General features: G+C 37.2%; 1 protein-coding gene and 1 long non-coding RNA gene across 5 annotated transcripts; one reads left to right on the forward strand and one right to left on the reverse strand.

The window, feature by feature from the left end:
* Window positions 1-1,252: 1,252 nt before the first annotated feature.
* LOC148842945 (Pentatricopeptide repeat (PPR) superfamily protein) lies at window positions 1,253-7,260 on the forward strand. Of its 4 annotated transcripts, XM_088956829.1 has the most exons (4): window positions 1,253-3,342; window positions 4,421-4,639; window positions 6,550-6,787; window positions 6,899-7,260. In XM_088956829.1, exon 1 carries the CDS (start codon window positions 1,480-1,482, stop codon window positions 3,088-3,090), a length of 1,611 nt encoding a protein of 536 aa, XP_088812955.1. In that variant the 5' UTR covers window positions 1,253-1,479; the 3' UTR covers window positions 3,091-3,342; window positions 4,421-4,639; window positions 6,550-6,787; window positions 6,899-7,260. The 4 variants fall into 4 exon arrangements, with proteins under 4 accessions (XP_088812955.1, XP_088812953.1, XP_088812952.1 ...); XM_088956827.1 differs by having other exon boundaries at window positions 6,550-7,260; XM_088956826.1 differs by having other exon boundaries at window positions 1,253-4,639; window positions 6,550-7,260.
* Window positions 7,261-13,189: 5,929 nt separating this feature from the next.
* Window positions 13,190-14,137, reverse strand: LOC148842946 (uncharacterized). Its single transcript, XR_016103881.1, has 2 exons — window positions 13,771-14,137; window positions 13,190-13,636 (listed from the first exon to the last, which is right to left on the reverse strand). It is a non-coding gene; the product is annotated as an uncharacterized LOC148842946 (long non-coding RNA).
* Between the last annotated feature and the right edge of the window lie 4,510 nt (window positions 14,138-18,647).

The raw sequence follows: 18,647 nt of genomic DNA on the forward strand, positions 1-18,647 counted from the left end.
TCTCTCTTAAGTTGAAAGATCCGAGGGGCATTTTTTTGTGAGAATCGCTCTTCTAGATCATGCCAAATCTCATGAACAGAGTCAACATGCGCCACACTTTCGTGTAATTCACGAGATAGGGAGTTGAAGATCTAAGAAATGACCATGGAATTGCACTTATTCCAGGCCAGTTCTTGAGCAGATGACTTTTATGGTCTCCTGATTGTCCAATCCCAAAAACAAAGCTTGTTCTTGACGTACAATGCATTTCGTATTGCTCTGTTCCAGGTGGAGTAGTTTTCTCCATTTAACGGACAAGAAACTAAGATCACACCTGGATTATTTAAGGGATGCAGAAAGACAGGAGAGGTTGGATCAGAGGTAGCATCCGAACCACCAGTTGTAGCACAGGCAGCCATTAATTCTGGTGATTTGCAGATGCAGAGAAGGGATGGATTGAGAACCTGAGGAGCTCTATACCCTAAAAAATATATCAAAAGCTAGAAGTTAAGTTACAATAGAAACACAATTGTACACGTGGATAATAGATTCTGTAATAAATGATCTGACAAAAAACCGAAAGGATCAAAGCTTTTCTCAGTATGAAGGAAACAAATAGGGTTTTGAGTGTGAAAGCCATTATATGGCTCAAATCCAAGTGAAGTTCCTAAGGAATCCTACTTCAGAGAGAAATTGTCCATGAAATCCCCCCCCAATTGTCATCAACTCTTGTGTTTTGACTGAAGCCGAGTGGTTGATTAGAGGGCGACACGAACTTGAAGTCTCCAAAACCCTCATCATCGTCGTCCTCTATCTGCCCTCTCTCTCTTTGAACAATGATGAATCAAAGACAACTTTGATTTGTCTTATGTTTTACCGTGAGGAGACTGATTGGTAGAAAAGATTTGTGGGGTTGGATCTAGAGCTGTAAGGTTGGTTCTTGGGTCTCCTGAATCTAATATGCTATGCTATTGTTGGGTTTTCTGCAACAACGACCACCATAAATGAAGTAGAGGGAGAGAGAGGAGAGGGATTGGAGGAGAAGAGTGGAGTGTCCGATTAATTTGTATGAGAGAGAATATAGGGACTTGGGGAGGTTCAAGGAGAAAGAAAATGAGCGTTGTTTTTACTCTTTTTGATGCTTTTTTAAAAAATTATTTTATTTTAAAAATTATATTAAAAAGATTATTTTTATTAATAGGAAAATCTATGATACTGAAATATATGATATAGAAAGAGTTTTGACCAATCAAAACTCACTCATAAATTTTGATAAATAACACCTTTGGTCAGTTGTTTTTCGGATATGATATCTTTTCCATAGTCGAATGATGAATCATACTATATTATTAAAAAAAACATGTTTTACAAACCAAAAATTTAAGAACAAGGTTTTATTAATATCATTTTCCCATTTAAACACGTTCCCTTTAACAGAGAGCGCCAGTCTTCGTTCTAAATCTTCTATCTGTTCCTACTCGCTTCGTCTTCTTTCTAAAAATGGCTGTTAAACCATCCTTGTCACTCGGTAGAAGAATATGTCATCGTCTCCTTCAAAATCCGCGCCCCAATACTTCTTCAACCTGCTTTAATGAAATATGTACAATTTCACCTTCTGATTCATCGAGTACATGGTTCAGCTTCAGCTCCTTTCAGTTTCAGAGGTTGTTCTCCCAAATAATAGGGTCAGGTCCAACTGCTTTACCAGATGATGTAAATGAGATATGCCGGGTGTTGAGTGATTTCCGTTGCATTCACCATGACCTTGAATCTGCACTTCAACGTTTCTCAGGCAAGATTTCTACTAATTTGGTTGAACAGGCGTTGAAAAGGTGTAAAAATCTAGGGATTTCTGCTCACAGGTTCTTTCTCTGGGCCCGAAAGTTGCCGGGTTTCAGTCATAGCAGGGAAAGCTACCATATTATAGTAGATATCCTTGGTTGCAGCAAGCAATTTCCTCTGATATGGGATTTTCTTTCTGAGATGAAAGATAGTGGGGAGTATGAAATCAGGCCGGAAATTTTCTGGGTTATCTTTCGGGCTTATTGCAAAGCTGATTTACCCTTGGATGCCATTAGAGCTTACAAGAAAATGGATGATTTTGGTCCTAAACCGAGCATTTCTGATTTGGATCAGCTTCTTTATATGCTTTGTAAAAAGAAGCACGTTAAGCATGCCCAGGATTTCTTTGATAGGGTTAAATTTGAAATCCCACCCAGTCCAAAATCTTATAGCATCCTTATGAAGGGGTGGGCTGACATTGGTGATTCAGTGGAAGCACAAAACTTGTTTGATGAAATGCTTAAAAGAGGATGTTCTATAGATGTAGTTGCTTACAACACCCTCTTAGAGTCTTTATGTCGAGCAGGGAAAACAGATGAAGCCTATAAGCTATTTCGTGAGATGGGCTCTCACAACCTCAAGGCTGATGCATGTACCTACTCCATCTTCATTCGTGCTGCTTGTGAAGCAAAAGATATCCATTCAGCTTTGAGAATCCTTGATAGAATGAAAAGGTATAGCTTGGTGCCAAATGTATACACTTACAACAGCATTATCAGACTATTCTGTAAAAATGGAAAGGTGGACGATGCTTACCTCTTACTAGATGAAATGGTTGACAGAGGCGTTAGTCCAGACGCGTGGAGTTACAATGCAATCCAATCTGTCCATTGTGATAATTCTGAAGTCAATAAGGCTCTTAGGCTTATCCAGAGAATGGAGAAGGATTTTTGCATGCCAGATCGGCATACTTACAATATGGTACTTAAGATGTTGATAAGGGTAGGAAGAGTTGACCGGGCAATAGATATTTGGGAAGGTATGGGAGAAAAGGGCTTCTATCCTTCTGTTTCAACATATTCTGTTATGATTCATGGTCTTTGTAAGAAGAAGGGTGGTCTTGAGGAGGCATGCAAATATTTTGAGATGATGATTGATGAAGGAATACCACCATATTCTTCCACCTGTGAATTGTTGAGGGATCGTCTATCACAGCTGGGGTTTTGGGAGAAGACACATATACTAGCAGATAAGATGCAACAAAGCACATCATGTTCAATTAAAGAACTATCGAACACAATGAGAGGTGGTAAAGCCCAAGTGCGATAGAGAAGCAAGAAAGAAAACTCGGAAGAAATAGAATGCTCAGAGCTATGAAGATTGTAGATGGATTTACAGTCTTTTGTCTGAGTTCTGAGTAAATTTTATTCTAAGAGCTCAACATAAGTTAGGCGCATTGCATATCTGTACTGTGTTCCTTATAAAACAAAGTTATACTGATAGAGGCTAGGACTTCTCCCTTAAAATCATTCAAGGCTTCTATAGCAAATTATATACTACATTCTGGTGAGTTGAAATCAGGTATTTTAAAGGCCAAAACTTATAGTTGGTTTCAGTCTTTCATAACACAAGTCACAACTACTTGTTGAGTCCTTACTACAATCCCCACCCTAGTAATGCTATCTAACTGGTTGGTTCTTATTTCACACCTGTGGTCTGTCAGACTGTCACTGTGGGACATGTTACAATGTATGCTCCATTGTCATGCCATTACATGAGTCGAAAGTCAAAGTGGTATGAAAAGCAACCCAAAGGCAAGTCAAGTAGGTCTTCACTCTCCAACTCCTGTCCAGCCAAACGAGAGATATTATTGCCTTGTTGGAGGTTTAGTTCTGCACTGTGCAATGAATGTAACCCATCGAGCTTTTGGAGAAAAAATGATTCCTTTGTGGGTCCTTGCTTGAAAAACTCATTTTCATTTCTATATTGCAAATCATATCTCAAATTTGAAAGAGAATCCTGTACGGCTGTATCTCTAGATTGTTGCCCTGATGAGTGTGTTGTTTAGTGCTGTTAAGCCTCAATATGGTTAAATGCTGGTTCGGTTAGCCTTCATTTATCAAAATATAGCAAAACATCTATATCTATACTGCTATAAAAAGTGCACGTAAGTGTCCCTGGCTCCTGGACTTTTCATTAGACATGAAATGCCCTATCTTTTGTGGAGTTTTCTCTCCTCTTCTTTTTTGGCAAGTAGTATTGTAGTAGTACTTAAGATTCATCATGAAGGAACCATCAAAAAGAGGTTCTTGTGAACCTGGCAAGAATTGAAATCAAATCTGTCCATCTTCTTCTAGTAACAGAAAAAAAAAATTGTCCACCTACCAATTAGTGAAAAGTTCACTCTTTTGCTCATCTTTTATTGGCAAATACTAATACTTCATTTTATTCTCTGTTTATCTTTTTTGGCACTAGAAAGAAGGCAATCCACCTTTGTCATATTCCTCTGTAATGTTTGAATAGTTTGGAGAGATATCGCACCTTGATTATTATGGAAAAACAATCAAAAAAAGGATTCATGCGAATCTGTGTAGATTCGCAATCAAATTCAGCAGTAAAGCATTAGCCTTAACATTTCACTCTCTTGTTTTGAGTGTAGACGTGCTTGGTTGTTTGGCTGAAACGGTTCCAGAAGATTTCTCCATGATTGAAAACGCCATTTGTGCAGTAAAGAAGAGCAGCACTGGAGATGCTTATTAATCATTTTCCAAGCACCAATCATCGTACACAGCCACAGCAACAAGGTAGAAGAAGAGAAATCATCTTCACAGTTTCCTGGTTACAGCATTATGCCGCTAATCTAACTTCATCTTCTGAGGTGAGAACTCAGTAATGTACTCTTTTGTGGATGGGTTTCGGTTAGAACATATCGTGTGGTTACTTGTCCTCTTTATCTTGATGTGGTTTATTTCATCTACAATGCTTTTGTGATCTATTGCATTTTTTAGGAATGCAACTTAGGCTGAATTAGCCCAAACTGCATTTGTAAAAGACGATGGGTTGTGTTTGATAGATAATGAAGCAAATAAGAAGCCAAACCCCTATTATACAAATGAAGAGTTTATAGAGTGAAAATCTCATTGCACTCCCTTGTGAAACTTTCTGATGATTAATAAGAAAAATCTTAGACTTTTTTCACAGGATAATAGGATATTATGTTATATTTTTTCTCAGTAAAAAGGAGTTCCATTGGATGAATAGTATTTTTAAAGATTTTGCAATACCTTGAAAACCAATTTGATCATTTTGTATTAATTAATTAATTTACAGAAACTATGTCAACATCAAATGAATATTCTATTTCATTCATAAATGTCTTGAATGAATTTAACTTGAGAGTGCACTTCACTGTCAAGAGTTGTAGTTGAGCTGTAGTTACTATTAAGATTGATGGAGACAGTTGGAAGTTCTTTGGAAAATTAGCAACAGAAGGAATCATAACAGGATGCCTCATGTAAAAGCAATTAAAAAAATTGTGGAACATTTCAATATAATCATTAAGAATGTTAACTTTGAAGACTTAATATTACCAGTGGAAATGTGATAGACTTGAAAGTCATATTGAGGTTCTGCAGTCGGAAATTTCTAGACTAAAAAATATGCTCATTGAGGTTGTCCCAACAAATGTAGTTGACTAGGATGAATACCCTGAAGAGAAAAGATGCTCATTTGGTGGAAAATAGAGTTCCAATTCTGAATTTGTCAATGCAAGTTGTAGAAGATAGAATCTTCTTAGTTTTAGTATTTTATAATGCCTATTGAGGTACACTTTGTATTCAATGTTCATATTTTTTGAGAAGTTTTACTGTTTGCAATTTCTAAATTTAGTGCAATATCTTACATTGAACAATTTGTATGAGCATCATGTATTTAGTTCTTCAAAAGCCATGTCATAGACCATATTAAAGGTCTCTATTTCCTATGAGAAGCCTCTATTTACTTCATTGCCCCTATTTCTTAGATTGAAAAATAATACTAGATAGGGAGCAAATACTTCTTCAAAGGCCATTGCAAATGTACGCTAACATGGACGATGCTTAGATAGGGAAGGACTCATCAGCTTAATGTTGTATGCGCAAACTAATCTTATACTCTTTCTTTAATCTTCATGAGAATCATGGACACTATCAGTTTAATCAGTTGGGCATCATACTAACCATGGGTTAAACTCAATATGGTCACTATCATCGGTAATTGCAGGTAGTTTCAGTTTGAAAATTGGTGGGATATCTCTGTTTTTGTTGCACCCATCTGCCTTACAAGTCTGTCCTCAACCATCCATTTCAAATAGGATTAAGGATTTGTGATCATTATTATGATCTGTCCTATCCATACTACTTTGTGAAAGGTGAACATAACTAGAAGAGTTCCCTATCTATTATGGGGTATATATATATATATATATATTATACAGACACACTAGCTGCCTGGGGTGCAGCATTAAGCAATAAGAAAAAAGATAAATGCTTGTACCGCTAATGGAAATGGTTCTTACACGCACCATGTTTTGTTCCTATGACTTTGACTTTCATCATTCAGGACATTCAAGTCAAGCAATATCCATGAACCTTCATCAAGTAGTTGGCATTTACTTTGAACAAACTATGACAAACAGAGAGAGCCTAAAGTGATTGAGGATTTGATATATTATTCTCAATGTTGTACTTTTCATTGTTTTCTTTTTGTGTTGATTTATGACATTTTTCCTGTACACTATATCATACGTAGTAATGTAGCACGATCTGGTCGCTTCTTGCTGGAAGGCAGTTTGGACATTGAATTGCTACGTGGCCGGGTCAAACTGCAAGGAAGAGAGATCAGAGGTCCCGGGGTATTTTACCCAGCGTGGGCACTCCGATGCTTAAGTTAGCGTAGGAGATTTGTGGAGAGCTGATAGCTTGAGAATGCTAGTAAGAGAGTTAAACCGCACGTACTTTGCAAGACTGGAGGTGATGGTTTTATATAGGTGAGCTATTTTAGGCCTCACGAGATGTGTTTGAGATCACCGGTTTGTCTAATCCGGAGTTTGTTCTATACCTGAAGATGGATTCCGTGTAAGCTAATAAGGCTTATCCAGGTCCGTTCGATTTGGGTGGGATAAAGATAAGATCCATTGGCGTGCGGCGTGATCTTGAGGAGATCGGAAACAATTAGCTCGCTTCTGGAATGAGGCTACATGGCACCTCGGAAGGTCGGTGATTGTGGCGAGCTGCTCGGGGCCCAATCTTAGCTAAGTGACCCAAGGTGACTGAGGTGACTTGGACTGTTGAGGTGTCCAAGGATGCTGAAGTGTCGTCAAGTCAGTGAATCGCTCCATGTGTCATCATGTAACTGGTTGGGCCAAATTATCCCTCATCACATAGAAATAAAACTTTATGTTATTCATGTGTAAACATCTTCTCCACTAATTTCCCAATTATTCAGTTTTGAGTTTTATTATCTTGAAGGATCATTTTCTCATTAAATTATATTCATGTCATATGCACAAAATATCAGAGTCAGACGCCTGCACCTAATTGTTAATAATTACCAAGGGTTGGAGTCTAGAGCCCCTTAGAACAGTATCTGAGATTTTGTTTGATTATGACTTTTTTAATCTTTTTATTCTGTAAAAGCGAGAATCTCTTTTCTGCAAATGGTTCTGCTATAAGGCCAATTTTAATGGGGTAGCCCATCCCCCATTCCTTCAACCCCCAATCCTAATGCAGCGGGATTTGATCCCTGGTCTCAGCTACAATGAATCAGAGATCTTACCAGCTAAGCCACCACCAGTTGGTATTTTTTAGCCAATTACCCATCATCTTTAACAATATAATTCAATCATTTGTAGGCAACTTAATTTTTGATGAAAACAATTAGCATGGATATCTTAGATTTAGATTAATTATGGTATAATGCATGGAATGACTGCAATAAGAAAATTAACATCACAACAAGAGGAGCATACTCTGATAATGTAAATGACACGACACAACAAAATTCAATACTGAAACAATGTCACCATAACCCATGTATTAAAACTTCTCATTCATGCATACATCAGAATGAACATATTGGATGACATTAGAAAGGCTATAATTACATTGTTTGAAGCAACCTAAGTACATAAGTGGATGCCCAATTGCTGAATTGGTCAAACTTCATAGATAGGTAAAAATTGCAAATAAAACATGTAATACCTAGATTATAAAATTTATGTATACATGCAACAATTCATAAAAAACATACAACAATCACAAGGAACACTCTATATCTTTATTATCTGAGTTGACAAGAAAAGCAACTTGACACGCAACTTTGACAAAGTTGTAACGACTGATATACTGAAACTTGACAATTTACCACCAACTTGGATAGAAGATATAGACTTAATGAAGGAGAGCAAAATGAAGATCAATAGATGATGACTTTAGTAGCCTGTTTTTATGTGTTTAGACTTTCTTTATCTAAACGTGTACATTTCTAAGCTTAAAAGTTCTAAGAAATTTCAATTATTCAATACAATTTATGTATGTGAAGTGAAATCCTCTTCTTTTTATTCTGGGTGAAATGATATCCTCTTCTTTAGCTTTTCTAAATGGCAATGGTGACTTCTTACTAGCATCCAGAGGAAATATAGTAACCAATGAATCCGGCCTTTGGGCTGAACAAACTCTCTCTCTCTCTCTCTCTCTCTCTCTCTCTCTCTTATCAATAAATAAACATAAATTCCACAAACAGCTTTTTTTAAAGCTTTTGACCACAGATCCGATTAGGATGTGAACATATTTCACTCATAAAACAATATCAAAAGATGCAATAAAGAAACAACACTATCTATGAAGCATAAGTAGAGAAAACGCAGTCCAAACATGTCATCTTAAAGCACCGGATTTCTTCAATCCTGAACTCATCTTCGGTTATAGAATTCTAAAGCTTTTCACACCTTGTTAAAAAGACCTCATTGACTGGAGTCTGGATATCAAGCTATCTATCAGAGTATGCATCTTGTGTTGTAACCAAGTCCACTATAGCCAATATCCATCTTAATTTGTCGACCTGAGAGCCATTGAATTCTTTGTTATCTATATACCGTGTGGTTACGTTACTCTTGAACTAGCTTGATCCTACAAGTCTTCTCCCATATGCTTTTGCTTTATTCATCAGAACAACCCCATCTTGATCAGGATATATATCAGGAGATATGGAGGAGCTAGCGAAACAGGCCCGTATCTAAAAGGTATCAGTAGGGGTGACGATAGTTCATAGTTCTGTGTGTTAATAGAAACTTATTGCACTCTGGCAACACTGGTACGTGATTAACCGACCAAGATGGGGATGAACTGATGATATATATTTCCTTTTCAAAGATTATCCATCTTTGGATTGATTATTGATAATGACTTGTATTGGATGATTGATCACAATTTGTAATAATGGTGACGTTAGAGCTATCGTTCATATCTGTTGCCAATATTCTGAATGAAATTATCCCAAAGGGTCCTACAGATACTCGTTGGCCGTTGTGATGAAAGAAAGAAATTCCACTGTGGCGGCTTTTTGTTGGCCGTTGTGCTTCTCCGAATTCCACAATGCCCAAAAGAGCGTCCAGTCCAAATGACAGAATCCGGGGATGTGATTGTGTGGAATTGATAAATCCAAGGCAGCCTCATCAAGTATAAAACCACTCAAATCCAAACGCAACCTAATTGTATCAATTATATATGCATGATGATGAGCCAAGGGGAAGGGATGAAGAGCGACTGGATTTTTAAACTCAAGCCGCATTTTTTTTTTTCTTTTGAAAACATGGCCTTATCAGAGTAATCGATTCACCTGCTACCACTTAACAATGGGAATTGGGAACAGGAAAGCCCCTTTCTAATTCAATCAGATTGTGGAATCCCCACCTACATCAAAGGGTTTTCTTTTTCTGATGTTAACACATGGAATGACAATTTCATAATTACATGAATTCTTGGAATGTGTCTCAGTAAGTGGAGAAATGTGTTTCTGCAATCTGATTGGAGGCATCATCACATTCCTTGTTACCTAGTAACATGAGTAGTTAATATTTGTTGAGAGAGTCAATGTGCATTAATGTAGTTCTTGTTGACTTCTAAGATACCATGTAAAACACTTGCTTCAAAACAACCTAGGCTGCTTGGTTGTGTTTTTGTTTTTGAGCTCCTGAGATGTGGGAAATACAATTGAGACAAAAAAAAAAAAAAGTGTTTTGAGTGTTAGGTAGAAGTTGCTTTTAAAAACAAAAATCTAAAGTAGGGTGCAACTTGGATAAGCTGGGTCAAGTTGAGGGTCAATATGTCTCATATCTTAAGATGCAAACTTAAGACTCGGGTCTGGCCAATCCAAGTTCAAACCAGGCTTACCAGCCCTGGCCCATCCTGACCTTAACCCAACACAATTCGGGTTGGGCTTGGGCTCAAGTTGGATCAGGCCAAGCTTGATTGGGCCTAGACATGTTGGTTGGGTTTTAAGGAATTTACAAATATATTTTTATACAACCATCTCTTATTGACTTTACAGAAAAAAAGGGAGAATGACTGTTCATCCCACTGTCAGAATTCTTAGCTACATCAGTTGGGATAGGTGTGAGCTTGGAATTGAGGTCAATACAGAGAGGATATTGGTTTTTAGGGTGGGGGTGCTTCACATTTTAAATTGCTGTAGGTCTGCAGTGAAATTCAGAGTTCTACAATAGGCTGCAGTATACTTTTCTGAAAAAAATGCTACTCCTCATAAAATGTATTGTATACTACAATATTCTTAAAGAAAATTGGTGAAATTAAATTATAGAGGAGAAAATGAAATTGAAAGTGAGCTAGCTGGCAATTAACTTTGAGAAATTTCTGAAAATTCAGTAGTTGTATTGCAAATAAGAATACTATATGGAGGAAAATGTATTAATGTTAGGTATAAATGTAGAATAGATGGGGGAGAAATAAAGTTTCCTTTGTTTTCTTTGGGGTTAAAAAAAAAAGATTTTTATATTGTAGTTTATACTGTGGGTCTGTGTCTGACTGACACATCTTTAGTAGGATCTGGATAGATACTGCAGAGTCACATAATTTTCTCTAGGTACAGGCATTAGCTCTGCTCTTTGGGCATACAAAACTCTCCATCTGTTGAGTGAGACTGAGACCATGCATAGTTAGCCAATTGACTCCAGACCTGAAGCCTCCACTTGTGGCTTTGCTGCTTCTTGGTGGCATTCATGGGCAATTAGAGAATCAGATTCAATAATAAGTTGTAGCATAGCACCCAAATTCTTTTGCTATGATGAGTCCCTGTCTGATTGCACAAAGCTCTGCAACTGCAATGCATGCAATTGGTTGTCTACTCAATTGGGTAAATAAAAAATAAAAAATAGATTCCTCCCCACCCACACACACACAAAAACAGATACAATGAAAGAAAACACAAAACAGGGCTCCGAGATAAAAGATTCAAGGCCAGCAAGCTTGTACATTTATTTGTGTAGACTGTAGACAACAGGTGTAGCCCGTAGCCGTAAGGATGGAAGAATACTAATCAAGGATGTTTAGTAATAAGCGTCCCAACCGCAATGATCTTGATCTCTTCTTTATTCAATGCTTTGTAACTCTTGTAGGAGAGGTTCCACCGTTCCAGGTACAAAGTATGTATGAGCAAATTGATGGTAATTTAAGGTTTATGGGTTCTTGACGTGTAAAAAAAGGATGCTTGATTGGCCTTGTGCTAGTTTTCTACCCATTTGGGACAGTCTTGGCCTGGCGGTACGGGCCTCTGGTTGCATTCTGGATCCTCATAACTTTAAATCTATTGTATTATTGGAGAAAAGTTGGATGGGTCCCTCTAAATGAGGCCTATAGCAGAAGACAGCATGATTAGATGACTGTTGGAATAACCATCAATTTTGTAATTTTAAATCTTTATTGGAGTTCTGATTGAACTTTTCCTCTATCATCCCATCTGTCAGAGAAAGTGGGAGAGAGAGATGTGGAGAAAATCAACATAGATCCATATTGAAGAGTGATGCGCATGTATTCCATTTTCTGTTTAGCACAAGAGATTGGATTGTGGATTTATCGCTGCAAGCATTCAGTTCACTGTTTGCAGTTGCCGTTGCAGTTGCAGTTACAGATACCCAAAAGGAAAGAAATACTTAAGAAAGGAAACAAAATGTAGAATCATACAAAAACGTCCGTCAAAACACAGCAGCTCGTGGGCTGAAAGAGAAGGGCTTGGCAGGTAAGTACTATAATAACGTCAAATCAATTAAAGTGGGAGGAAGGGGAGGTCTCTCTCTTTCACTCTTTGAAATTTCTACAAGCAGCTGGTCGACTGTTCATCATCGCCTGTCAAATGTGTCCTCCTGTCTAAAGAGTACGCACGTTAAAGTTAGATGATAAGACTTGTCTTTCCACCACCCAATCCACCGTAACATACGATCACTTACTGCTTTAACTGCTCTCCCTCCTTTGACGTCATTGTCCCACTAAAACATCACATCAGTCACTGAGCATTTTCACGTTAGGTTTGGTCCTTCTTCGGTCCCTGACATCACTCACTGACTGATGGGTCCATATCCCCGCTCCCAGTTTTAACTGTAGATCTCATTACCTCTTCCTCTTGGATTAGAATCTTTTTTCCCCTCGAGATCCAAGGATTACTTTTCTTTGTTTATCTTTAGTACCCCCCAAACTCTCAAAAAAGAGATTCCAATCCAAGGGTTTTATTGGGGTTGTGAGTGTTTTGCCATTTCCCCCGGAGCCTCCTTTTGCACCCAAAATTGGTAATGCAACTTAGAAGGTGAAAATAAAATCTCTTAAGCTGATATAAAATTTGTAAATATCACAATTATTTTCAAACAAAGACATAAAAAGGCATTTAGTTAGTATAAAAAATCATGTATTTTTCAAATGGATCATGCTGGTTTATTGATTTCTTTTTGGGGGCACTCACTCAGTTCTTTCACTCTTCCACCATACAAAAGAAATAAGAAAGAATTAAAAAATATATATATATTTCTTTGACAGCAAATAATGTGTGGTCATTTCTGAAAATTTTGTGCTATACAACCAAAATGGGGATTAATCTTTTAATTGGCCTCGACTTTCTTTTAACCTTTCTTTTCTTGTAATAGAATTTTGATACTTTTTTTTTTCTTTATATAAATAAACATGCAAATTTTATTTATTTTTTGGGGTAAATTATAAATCTGTACTATGGTATTTGTGATAAAGACCCCCTGGATTTTGTTTTGCGACAAAACCCCCCGTATTATGATCGTGAGACAAAGATTCCTTCCGTCCAAAAACGCCGTTACAGTATTTTTTAATCTCCATACTATCCTTATAATAATTATTCGAACGGTAATCCCTGATGAACAAGCATACTATATACATGCGATCTTACGATACATTACCGGTATTTCATCAAAATTCACGGATTTCTGAATTCTGATTGGCATAGTTCTTCTACAAAAAAAGTCTTTAATCGGAGTCAAACCAACCCAGGCAGCACCTTGATTACTTAAAAAGGATCCATTATGTGCAGGAAGGTAAAAACACAGAAAGTCTGGTCGTCTCTACCACCATCCAGTTCTCAAACATATGATTGCATAAATATGCATCTTCTGTTTTTGGAGTTATCTATTTGGAGTTAATGGGTTCTGAGAAATGGAAGAAAAGGAGCGAGAAGCTCTTCAACTTCGATGCATTATCAACCCTGGAAGAACCCTTCTACATCTTCACCCTCACCATCTTAACTCTCCTTCTTCCTCTCTCATTCCTCCTACTAGCCAGGCTCTCCACTGAGCAAAATACAGAGCATACTGCATTTCACCCAAAAAATTAACAAAAATGAGAATAATACAATGATCGAGTAATGAATACCATTTTAATTTAATTTAAATTAAGTATCCAGAATGATGCAATGAGGATTTTGAAAATCTTGGGGGAATCAAACCTTGGCTACTCTTTCAAATAGAAGGAAGAAAACAGGCATGACGGAGCCATGAACCACAGCTCCTATGCTTCCCGCTATCATCAGAACCCAATCATACTTGTCCGCAAATGAGAAGAGTTGGTAAAAGGAAGGCTCTGTTCCTTTTTCTTCTCACCCTCGAGCAAGTTTTTACCCTCTGTAGTTTCCGCTATTGGAGCCGCAACCGAAGGCTTCTGCAACTTTCACCTGTAGAAGGGAAACAATGTAAAGGGCGAGGAAATTCAAGAGCCTCAGAACAAACCTTGACACCCTCTTGCCAGTGGAATCTGAGGTAGAGAGGATTGCTGCGCTGTTATTCGTGTATCGTGAAATCAGGAAAGATAACAATGATTTTGTTGTCCGAATTATTATAAGGGTAATATAGAGATTAAAAAATATTGTAACAGCCTTTTTGAATCGAAGACTAATAAAAGAGGGTCTTTGTCTCACAACCATAGAACAAGAGGGTGTTTATCCCCTTGTCACAGACCCCATAATACGAGGGGGTCTTTGTAATTTACTTTTTTTTTTTTTTTAAGAATGTCATTCAAGTTTCAGTTAATACTTGATATGAGCTTCTTTTACTGAGGTCAATCCAGAATTCAACATTTTACCATTAACTTAATTAATATAATAATTTAGGAATATTAGGTTTAAAGATTTAATTCCAGTGGAAGAAATGAAGTACAACCCTTTTGGTTAAGATGTACCATCCATTGACAATTTGACATTCAACCATTCACCTGTGTCAAATCAAAAGAAGGAAAAAAAAAAGGTAAGAATTGTTACGACATCTCTGAGGGGTTGGTGAGGATTCATCACCTACTCTCTATATCAATCTCTGAGATTAGAAAGAACAGCAATTAAAAAATTGGGAAGAAATGAAAACAATGGAAAGGTTGATGAGACCCAGATGATTGATGTCTAATATAGTTCTACCCACCACATGTATACCACGTCTCTTCTTAAATTTCTATATATTCTGCGCGTACAAGGAGACATCTTTCAGCTACCAACTTATTAAAGACCAGGTGTTGGAAACATGAGAAGAGGTTTAAATGGTGGAGAAGATCAAAGGGAATTGCTGTTGTTCCCGAGAGTAACAGTGACTCCCTGTTTTTGAAATAAGGCCGGAACGGTACAAAAAGTCCAAAAGGGAACTAACGAAACAGTACGTTACTGTTCAAAATCCGGAATATTTACTGATTGTAACCTTCCCCCAACACTGCTTCATTGTTCTCGAGAAATCCAAGTGTGGTGTTTACACGTTGCTCTCTCTGAAGTCTGAACGCCTGAGACCCTGAGAGAGAGAGAGACTGGCAAAATTCTGCAAATGACTTGGTTATCCCCGTGCTTAAAAGGGGAATTTTTTTTTTAAGCAGATTAGTGTCTTTAAAGCATATTTAGATCCGCTAGTCATCGCATGGTTCTAAGAAACAGTTATGCCCATGTTTTGGCAAAGATGGGGTACTGTTGGGAAAACTGCACTCCTGTCCCCTCTGGTCCGTGCTGCCCATACTCCTGTTGTGAGAGTTGCATGCCTTAATCAAGTAGAAAAGAAAAAAAATGGGGTAATATCAGAGCGAATCTAGATGCTAGGGAGGTGATTCTCTTCATTTCTTCTTTATTGATTTGTGTGATGACTGATGAAACCATACCCATAATCCCATGCAACCAGAAATTCAAAACGTGTAGTTTTGACATGAAATTCTTATTTCTGGACAGAAATAAGGCTTACTTCATAAGAAAAGTTTTGGGAGTTTTTTTTTTTTCTTTTTCATGGGTAAACGCAATGGAGGAGAGTTTGGTCATTAGGCAACTGAGGCCAATGGGTGGTCAAGTCAGCAGGCAAAGAAATCAAGACTCTCAGCTCAGTCACACCTCACTAAATACCTAAAGTCAGGTGCAACAGTTTCCCAAAAATGACCTGGAAAATATATTTTTCTATTGGGCACCGGCCCCAAACTGAGATGCATTTAATTGGAGAAGGAGAAATACCAATCAGAGAAATGTCTCTTCTACAGGTAACAGCTCTCAACCATGCCCCAGTATCTCTCATCAACTTGCTTGCCTCTCAAGCATGAAGCACCCAATCCTTTTTAAAGTCTTGATAAGCCCCTTTCACTTCATTCCTTTCCAATTCTATATCTGCTGTTTTCAAAGCGTCAAACATAAGACTTATGGCTTCATCAAGCATCTACTCGAATGGGCTTAGAATTGCTGTGTTAATTCTTATATTTTCTGTCACTTCTCTACCCTCCAAACCAGGTAAAAGCCACAATCCCAGAACAGTTCAGACTTCTGTAGGTCTCCTGTTTCTCAGGACACACGGAACTCCACATTGGGTCCTTTTTTGTATTTTGTGTTTTGAGCTTGATAAGACTGGTATTTTAAGACAGGAATAGGATTCTTCATTATTCCACACGAGTTTTCCTTTCAGATCTCATTCTTGTCTTTCCCTTCTCTTTGTGTGTTTGGCAGCTGGGCTGGAACTCTCAAGTAACGATGAGAGCTTGAAGCAAAGAAAACTAGTGTTGGGTTCAAGACCTCCTCGCTGTGTTAACAAGTGCTTGAGTTGTAGTCCCTGCATGGCTACTTTGGTTATCCCTCCTCACCAGAGGAGTTTCAAGTCTTCTTCTCAAGGAGAAGATGGCAGCTATTATCTTCTCTCCTGGAAATGCAGATGCGGAAATAAGCTCTTCCAGCCCTGATATCTATGTATGCATTTGTGGTACGTGGATGTCCATATGGTAAATGATTAGCAATTTTCCTATTTTCCTTCTTTTGGATTTAGATAGAAATCCCAAGCACAAGCAGGGGGGGGGGGGTTGTTATAGGTCATTGAAATCTCTCTCTCTCTCTCTCTCTCTCTCTCTCTCTCTATGTGCTGAGACATGATGCATACAACATATGTTTCTACATTTCAGAGCAAAAGTCTGCAACCTTTTGAAACGAGAACTCTTTCTCTCTCTCTCTGAAACATGATGTGATTTGATTTTGAGGGGTTACATGAGAATCTGAGGTGTAAGGTCCTAAAGAGAATGAAGAGGACGAGATTCTGAGACCTTACTCGAAACTGGCAAACATCTAGCAGGACAGACATGATGTGTTTGAAAGATGCAATGAATGCAATTTAAACGTAATGTTTATACAAGACAGGCATCACATATCACATGAGTAGTTTGGCATTTAATTGAACTTCTTTGTTTTAGAATTTTTGTTCAAGGAGATAAATCCCCGTTTTATCTATACTGTGTTAAGGCTGAGGTGAAATTCACACAATATTTTTAAGTCCACGCTATGTTGTGTTTGTTTCAAAACTCGAAGAGCAGATGGGTGTCAAACAAATCGAGTACATTAATAAGATCGCTCCACTCCCAGAAGATGTCCAGAAATGTAAAAATCGCACCATAATCACTGCGGTCCCTATGCCAACCATTTTTAGAATTATTATAATTAAATACTGCTTTTATTATTACACTAATATATAGCTGAGGGTGTTTTCTGAGATACATTTTTAGCTTCGCTAATGTTGCTACAAAGTTGTTATATTAACCATATTTATTGCTCCTACATGAGTGCTCTATGTGCATTCACCTCAGCTTAGAAGTTATGATGTCAGCCTTTTCATATATTCTATTCCTATTAATGTTAATTATAACAATCTTATACCTAAGACTTTCGGCCAACGAGAAGATGTGAAAAGAAAATAATAATTTATCCTCAGGCTCTGTTGAAACAGTGGATGGAATTTTTTGGGATTAAATGTTATTTTTCCTCCTTTTTCAGTGAAAACTTTTTTCCTGCTATTTACTTCAAAACAAATTACAAGGGGCCAAAAACAAAAGTTTTCACTGTAAAATGGGCGGAAATAATGCCTTATTTTTCTTAACCCCGAACTTAAATTCAACCGGAGGGGCAGCCATCTTAAAATTTTATTAAAATCGTCAAGAAATAATTTATTCTGAAAATTCCACTGTCCATTTTGTGGAGAAACAAATAAACACAGCCTTATTTGCATTTTCTTCTATAATTTACCAAAAACCCACAGGAGAAATTGAATTTTAGAAATAAATAATTACAATGTAAAAGATGATCAGGCGATAAACTACATGTGAAGCATTATAAATTTATTGTATCTCCTTATTTACAATAGAAGAAAAATGAAGTAATAAGAGAACAAATAATGTGTGCTTGTATATATTCAAACAAGCATTTGTATCTTCTATCCTATATAAAATTGAAAAGAAAATTCCTACTTAAAAGCAATAGCTGTATGTTTAATTGTCATATCCATGAGTTCCTTTTGTTTTTTGGTAAAAAAAGCATATCTATGAACTCAAATATATACATACATACACACACTAAGTATTTTTTTGTGTTTTCTTTATTTATTTCTTTTCTTTATTTATATGTAGATATAAGTGGGACAAGGCATGAGTATTCAGTAGAAGCCCAAATAGAAGAAAAATGAAAATGGGGATCTGAGGCTTAAAAAATCTATAGGTATTAGGCCCTCCTCTCTGCGAGAGAAACATTATGAAGATCGTTTATCTCTGGGCTGTGCTGTCTCCATTTGTCAAAAATCGTGTTTTCCAGGTATTCGCTTCAATGTGAAATTTATAACTCTTGGTTTGTGAGTTTTCATCACAAAGCTGAGAGTGGGGATGTGCTAAAATGACCTGTAATTAACATAATTACCATCTTCATCACCATTAGCGCACAAGTTCTTTAAAAAAAAAAATTCATTTTGCATGCACAATTAGAAGCGACTTATGGAAGAAAGTAGAAAACGTGTGTAACACAAGCATCTAAAAACCCTAATCCTGTTTTGACTAAACCCTTCTGACTAAAACAGT

This window comes from Nelumbo lutea, chromosome 8, assembly GCF_056320005.1.
Source record: "Nelumbo lutea isolate HS-2025 chromosome 8, American lotus-T2T, whole genome shotgun sequence".
Classification (NCBI taxonomy): domain Eukaryota; kingdom Viridiplantae; phylum Streptophyta; class Magnoliopsida; order Proteales; family Nelumbonaceae; genus Nelumbo; species Nelumbo lutea.